This window comes from Centropristis striata, chromosome 2 (genome assembly GCF_030273125.1).
Source record: "Centropristis striata isolate RG_2023a ecotype Rhode Island chromosome 2, C.striata_1.0, whole genome shotgun sequence".
Taxonomy (NCBI): Eukaryota; Metazoa; Chordata; class Actinopteri; order Perciformes; family Serranidae; genus Centropristis; species Centropristis striata.
The window spans coordinates 8,849,760-8,857,645 of NC_081518.1; the positions used below are offsets into that span (position 1 = coordinate 8,849,760).

At 40.3% G+C, this 7,886-nt stretch overlaps 1 protein-coding gene across 1 annotated transcript; it reads right to left on the reverse strand.

Annotated features, from left to right (window-relative positions):
• On the reverse strand, window positions 1-4,657 carry adprhl1 (ADP-ribosylhydrolase like 1). The gene is made up of 7 exons (XM_059350874.1): window positions 4,444-4,657; window positions 3,131-3,295; window positions 2,427-2,552; window positions 2,133-2,273; window positions 998-1,125; window positions 253-385; window positions 1-170 (listed from the first exon to the last, which is right to left on the reverse strand). Exons 1-7 carry the CDS (start codon window positions 4,655-4,657, stop codon window positions 1-3), a joined length of 1,077 nt encoding a protein of 358 aa, XP_059206857.1.
• Window positions 4,658-7,886: the final 3,229 nt, after the last annotated feature.

A 7,886-nucleotide genomic window follows, 5' to 3' on the forward strand; every position in this document is an offset into this window, starting at 1 on the left:
TTACTTGTCTATGCACTTCTCTGCAGATGCTGCTTTGTAAAGCTTTTCCCCCAGCTCCTCCAGACGCTCCCTTTTGTCCAAATCCTGGTACAGGCCTGAGGGAACCTGGTTCAGGCCATGCATGAGGCCGAAGAGACAACCTGCGATCAGGCCTGTGGCTTCACTCTCACCTGAAAAAACAAACAATTTGCACAGATGTTACGGTGTGCAGGCTGTGTGTTTTATCTGCTAAATTGTCTCGCAGGTCCTCACCTCCATGAAACATGGCTCGTTTACACAGCTCAGCCCAGTCACTTCCTGCTCCCAGGAGGGCATCGTAGGCTATCATGGGGGAGTCGTGACCTCTGCGGCCCGCACGGCCCTCTGAGCTCCAGCGCTTATATGTCTGTTTGGATGAGGAGAGAGGGACAACAACACATTGTTCCTGTTAACCTTTAATAGGGCACTCATTGAAATACTTGCAAATTCCAAATTTCAACCCTAGAGAATACGGGAGGGGGGTAATATTTTGAGAAAAAAGTTTACAAGATTAAAGTGGCGAATCTACGAGAGAAAAATGTGCAGATTTCTGAGATTTAAAGTGGTGAATCTGTTTTTTCTTATAGATTTGCCACTTAATCTAGTAAATTTGCAACTTCCCCCCTCGTTCTCCTCGTACAAGTCACTGAAGAATAACTCTGTTTGTATGACTGTTTCTTGCAGATTTTTTTTCTAAATATTTAATTTTTAACATTGGAGATCAAGGTCAATAAAGTTAATATTATATTATTATCATACTGATTGGTCAGATGTCATGGTGTCACCGTCTGTGACATAGTCTGATCTTTGCTGATTAGCTGGAAGAAATCCATGTGGTTCCACAACCTCACAGAGACATGGGGACCTCATTTTGGATATCCACTGAAATTACCAAATATAGTTCTTCGCCTGATAAAGGGTTAAGAGTTCTGTTGAGGTAAAAACCTGAATTTTTGTGTGTGAAAGGGACAGGACTTACCTTGTCTGTCTCCTCAGCATCATAGCGATCAGGGAACAAAGGTTTGTTCTGTCCGTCCTTCTCTAACTCTCTTTCTTCCAGATAAAATTGCCACTTGGCTTCAAAGTAAAACCAGTTTTCTTGATATTCTGCGTAGGATTGAACAATCACACATATTACTAGAATCATATGATAGTCATGCTGTCTCAGACACATTTTCATACATACCAAATTTAGAAAATTACCACATATACTGTTGTTCAAAAGTGTTGAATGGCCTGCCACAAAAGCATGATTCAGTACAGTCAGATGGCTGAAAATACTATTTTTACATTTTCATTCATGCTTTTAAGTTGTAGAAAGTCCTCTTAACAGATAAATGTTATTATGTATGAGGTGGTGTACATGGAGAACAAAACGCTGTATAATGATTCAATCAGACTGACAATTGAAAGGTCAAAGAGAGACACAGACATCTCTGAGCAACAGTTCAATAAGAATAAAATAAATTAGCAGTGATTGGTAAAAGAAAGAGGAAACTCAGTAACAAATGTGTGCAGATTAAACAGGATCAGGCTCCTGTTTCAGTATCAAGTGCACAATAATGTCTATAATGACCTGGAATTAAAAGGCATGTTGCTTTAGAAAAGCTATTTTTCCAACTTCACAGTAGAAGTAGAAGGATATTTGAGGTACAATATGAGCTGACAAATCAAAGTTTCAACCTATTCAGTCTGCAGAGGGCCAAAATAGTGATTCACAAATTATTTACAGCCCAATTACACAGTTGTGGGAAGATAATGATTGATGTCACTGACACTTGACACCTGACATGAAAAACAATTCAAAATTTATAAAAAATATTTTAGGGAAAACAATGAAATAACAGTATTCTCCCTGTGGGGACATTGACTAAAATGTGTTAGTCATTTACTAAAACTGCCAAAACTTTAAAAAATGTAAATAATAAATTTGGTGTCTGAATTAAACTGATTTAATCTCTTTTAAAATGGCTATTATTGAAGCAAAGAAGAAAAACATCAATATAACAGCTTATTCCAAACTTTTGAACAGAAGTGTATACTGGAAAAACACAGTTTTTGTTGTCGTTTTTTTTTAGGTTGCTATAAAATGATGCTCCCCTCACTAGTCTGACCTGCCATGTGTCGTATGGTCTTCCTGCAGTACTCCTCAGCCTGAGGGATGACCTTCATGAGCTCGCGGCCCCAAGTCACAAGAGGTTTCCCCTGGATCGCATAGGATGCAAACAGTGCCGTTGTCATTGCGCCGAGGAAGCCTGAAGCCAAGAGTGACAGCATGAGTCACAACAGCACTTATGTCTAGTGACATCTCAAACTCAGCAATTAAGCAAATCAATGTTCCTGCAGGTAGAATATAATAAATGAGCACAGATCGATGAGATTTGTTTGGATGGATTAGAAATTGTCACCTGTGGGGTGGTTATGGGTCATTCTGCCAATCTCAATGCTGACCTCCACCAGGTTGTCTATTCTCTCAGGTTGCCAGTACCTCATCCCCACACACATGGCCTTGGCAGCTGCCCCGAACCCAGACCCTGGACATAGACACATCCAGACACATTTACATACTGTAGTTATGTTGGAAATAAAACAAAAAAAAACTATATACAGTCATGGAAAAAAAATATTAGACCAGTGTTTCTTCAATTTCTAGCCATTTTCCATGGTTTTCTTGATAATAACCAAAATCATTATCAAGAAAACCATGGAAAATGTCTAGATATCAGCTCTTAAATCAAACTCTTATGAGCTATTTTTGTTGTTATCATTATATTTGTCCAAACAAATGTAACTTTAGTTGTACCAGGCATTAAAATGAACAAGAAACTGGGTGCACTGCAAATTATTCTTACCAAGATAAAAAAAACAACTTAGATTTAGAAGTGTTAGATAATGTATCTTTTTTTAAAGAGTAAATTTCTTTTTTTAAGTGTTCAACATGCTTATTTCTAGATTCAAAAATCTTAATTCAAGAAATCTTGTCAAGTGAAATTATCTGTCCATGCAGCAAGATAATTTCCCTCAGACTTAGTGTTTTTATCTTGTTTTTAGACACGCCTTTTTTGCAGTGTGGTCTAATAATTTTTTCCATTACTGTAAATTCTTTAATGACCTTTCTCATTGAAGGGAGTATGCCAGGCGAGCAGGAAGTTGTGAGGTTTGAGGTGCACGCAGCCCTCCACTGTGGCCGGATCAGGGGCTCTGCCCTGAAGAGACACCATGGCTTCAACATAGAGACGCACCAGCTCCCGGTACAGATCCTCCAGACACCAGTAATCTGGACACGCACACACACAAACACACACACAGTGACAGAGAGTCATTCATGATTGGCATGCAAGGCGAGATGAGTGGTGCTGCGGCGGGCTAAGTTTAGCCTCAGCCTGCCACGCCACAGATTAGGACCAGCATGCCATCGGATCGAGTGGAGTCACTTCCACACACCATGAGGTCAACTGGGATCCACGAGCAGAGCCCACAGCCATCCTGCTAGAATTTGTTTATGTGTGTGTGAGACAGAGAGCCTATGTTGACAAAGAAGCATTACCGCTAATTTATTGACTGAGGATTTTGAAGAAAGACGGGGACTTTCACCTTCTGTGGTTTAAATTCTGTTACACAGAGGAAGACGGGTTGAAGTTGTGTGTGAAAAGGGACTTGATCAAATATTAATTCTTATCTTTATTCTCTGCTTTACATAAGAATATATAACAACATTGATCTTTCTGCTGTACTATTTGCTTGTCCACACTGTATTTCTGTATGCTGGTGAGAAGACTGACAAGACAAACACTCACGTTAACACTCGTTTTTGTTCGGCTGGTGTGTGTTTGTGTTCAGGCATGCTGGATTGTGGCTAAATAGGGCTTCCTAATCTCAATGGATGTCATCACCATTTCACAGGGCCACTGTCATTGGCTTTGAACCACATCTGCAGCCAAACATGATACCGGTAGATTACGCAGGAGTCTGACCTGCTATTGTTCAGCGAAGGAGAGCTGAGGATCAGCTTTTCCAAAGTAGTCTATTTTGGACTTTTCTGTCCTGGCAACTCCTGGCCACCCTGCAGGGGCTTGAGATGACATTGGAGTGATTTGTTGTTTGGCTTCCATTGAGGTTTTGTCTTTGATGACGGGTTGCAAGGATGGATTATGGTATGTCAGCAGGTTTCAGAGATGTTCTGCCAGTTAGTGATTAGCAGCTGCCATTGACTGTGTAAAATAAGTTATTCTGGTCCTTCTAAATGAAGACTCATGTTGAGTTTACATTTTATGGACATATTAGGATGTGTCTATTGGACGGATAAAGAAGGACAGTTGTTGGATTTGTTATTTAGGATTTCAAAATAGTAGAAAAAGCAAATAAGTTTCACTTTGATCTGATTTCCACTCTCTAATCAACCATAAATCACAGTCTTAAACATACCTGTTACAAGTGCTTCTGCTGTGGTGATGTGCATCAGTGTTGCATCACTCAGGGGCCAGTTATCAGGATCCAGTTTAAGGGCCCCCAGTCCACCCAGAGAGGCCAGTTCCTCTTGGATCTTCTTGCCTGAGGTACAGCTTTCCCATTGGCCCTTCCTGTAGCCTAAGGCATCACCAACAGCACCCAGAACCATGGCTGCCTTGAATTTCTCCATGATACTGGGCTCCGCTCACTTTAAAAAAAACTTCTTTTGAATGAAGCAGTCAAACCTCTCTGGGGATTTAGACAGCTCCTGGCACAAACAAATGCCAAAATATGAACTCCTTTCAGTTTTCGGTCGTCTTCAGCCCCTCGACAGACTCACGGTCACAGAACAATGGAAACAGAACATCCTGAAGACACCAAACAGCCTCACCAGCTCTCACAGTCTCTGCCTACCACAGAGCTCTGTGTCCACCACCTCGTCTAGTTTCTCATCAGTTGTCTCACACACAAACACGCACACACGTAGGAAAGCATCACGTTATCAGCCACAGTTCCTTTGTGTCGGGCGGCGGGGCGTTCAGCTGTGATCAGGTGTCTCCTAAAAAGGCAATCCCCATGGCCCCAAAGCCTAAAAGCTGGATGGCTGGGTGTGGAGGGGTAATGGAGGGGCTGGACGCACTGGAAGAGATGCTAATGTGCTGCTGGGCTGAAGTGCAAGCTTGGCAGCTGGTGCTGGACCTTGTTGACATCCTGGCCGTCCCGTGGGAGGAGGGTAGGAATGGAGCATCATCCCCACTCCATGAGCCTGCCTCCTTCTCAACTCCTCTGATCTTTACTTCACTATTTTAGACCGTCTTTATTAATCACCTCCTGCCCTGTCATCAGCTAATCTCTCCACTTATGTGCACTGCATACAAGAGTTCCCCTCCGTCTCAAGTTTCTTTAATCTTCATCTTCACCTCATGACTCGATTTTATCCCTTTGAGACAATCTGTTATTTCCAAACTTTCATTTTTAAAGGGGAAGTAATATGCTCCTTTTCAGATTCATACTTTAACATGCTTTTGAGTTCAAAAACACTTTATTTCTGCACTTCTGCTGCTGAACCTCTATTCACCCTTTCTGAAACGGTCCGTTTTAGCACCTGTCTCTTTAAGATTCTTCCAAAAAAAGCTGAGTCTGCTCTGATAGGACTGAGTTTCTGGGTCTTTCTCACTCTCTCCATCTCTGCGGCATTATCACGAATCTACTGCTTTTCTTGGCGTGGCACAATTAGGTATTGACCTTGAGAGGTGAAGGTCAGAACAGCCGATTGGTCAGAGGATAGGACGTGAACAAATCAAGTCTCCGGGACCACTACATGGGGCAGGTCTTGCCAAGAAATGCAGTGGGATTCATAATAGCATTTACTGTCAGTCACTGCAGCCAGGGTGGCCAGAGGAATTAGTATAACCAAGACAAGTGGCTCTTTTTATGGTTAAAAATAAACAATAAAAGGTTTTAAACCAAAAACTACACAAAAATCGTATTCCAGCTGGACTGTGATCTATAATTGGGGATAAATTACCAAAATTGACACAAGGTTTCGCTTGAGAAGATGACCACATATAGAAATCCAGCACAAACTGCTGTCAGTTGATGAGAGTGACAAGAATGAGATTCATTCTCATTCATCTCTGTCAGATGAATGACAGAGATGAGTAAAAAGAAAATTATATGTGACAGAAAATTAAGAAAAACATAATAGGTCACCTTTAATGTATTTGTTGGTGACTCACAGCAGACAAAGCTTTACCAGAGGAGCCAATGATGATGATGATATGGAGCAGGAATGCAACCTGATAAGGGACAACTGTTAGCAAGCTGACATTTTACATACAGTTTCCAACACATACACAGGCACACGCACACACACACACACACACAAACAAATTAACACACACATACACACCAGTTTGTGTTGGTTGGTTCCCAGCAGGAATGCAGTTGCAGCTATAAATTCAGTATGTATGATTTATCTATAACAGTCAACTTAATTTAGTTAGTAAGTTATAAAAATACAGAATTTCAAAGGAGGGCCTTTAATGTTTATAAATTTTGTCTGATTAATATTATTAATGCTAGGGTTAGGGCTTGTTTTTAAGCTGTAACAAAATTAGTAGGTGACGTTCTTGTTTAACACAAGTTAAGAGTTTTGTTGAGGAAATAAACAACACAGGTCGTCACATTAGAGGTCAGGTTGTATTAAATTCATATTATATTTGTGGCATTTGATGTACTGATTTTATAAAAAGGATACTGATTTCAGCACAACACAATCCTTCTGACCTGCAATAAAAATCTTATTATATGACAACATAAACTGTTGTACTTTTAGACAGAAAACATCTTTTACGAGGCTGTTAAAAACAACATGCTTTATTGACAATTTTCTTAAAGAAAACAATGTACGGTATGCTTCTGTGACAAAACATAATTTTCTGTAAATACCTGTGTCCTTGCCGGCAAAAATAATACTGTGTTGAAAAAGAATGACTTGAAAAAGGTGTTGACCACACATTTGACAAAAAAAAACGTACCAAATGTACCATATTAGCAAACAGAATAACGAAAGACGAACCACAGACGATGTGATGTCGGATAATAAAGTCAACAACAATCAACTGGGAAAAGCTTTCACACCACCGTGCCGTCTTGACTGTGATATGTTTGTGCACAACTTTGACAGTCAGGAAGTTATATGGGATATTTCATTCCACCAACACTTACTGTATTTAACTTGCCTAGTTACAAAGAAAAACAATATGACACGTTTACCAGCTGCTACAGTGACTGTTTTACAGTCACGATGAAGCTGGTTTTCTTTGCCACTCATCCGCATTAATTATAATAAAATCCATCCTGATCCGCCTCAGCCTCTTATAGTCTACTTCATGCACACCAACACAGTTCATGACTGTCCTTTGTTTACATAAATATGAGAACTTAAGCTCAAGTTTGTCACCTTGAGGAATACAAAAGGTGATTATTTCCCCTGAAGAAAAATTCAATGTGGGGGAAATAATCTATCCTTATTTCAACACATGACAAAGGTTTTATTATGTGGCAGAACAAGACAGCATAAATGGCGAATACTGATGTTTCTGGGAGAGAACGACTGGTACCTGAGCTCTACCTTCTGTCTATCTCATAGTCAAGAAAGGAGGGGGGATGCATTTAGTGTTTTTAAGAGCAACACTAAATCTTGTAAGGAGAAAAAGCACTGCACCCCTAGATGGCAGCACAAGCATTGTTCTCAAAGTGTTTTTCTCTGTTAGTTCTATGATACTTAAACATGCCTCCATTGCACTACAGTCGCTAATAATCCATGAAAAGCAACAGACTAAAACCTCAAACAGTGTAAAGAAACAGTTAAAATACTCCTAGCTGGGATGTAGATGTTCATTTTTCAAAAAGTC

Coding starts and splice junctions, on each gene's coding strand:
- adprhl1 (XM_059350874.1), bottom strand. CDS start 4,657: ATGGAGAAATTCAAGGCAGCCATGGTTCTGGGTGCTGTTGGTGATGCC. Junction 386..997: donor ATGCTGAGGAGACAGACAAG/GTAAGTCCTGTC, acceptor TCATCCAAACAG/ACATATAAGCGCTGGAGCTC. Junction 171..252: donor ACGAGCCATGTTTCATGGAG/GTGAGGACCTGC, acceptor TTGTTTTTTCAG/GTGAGAGTGAAGCCACAGGC.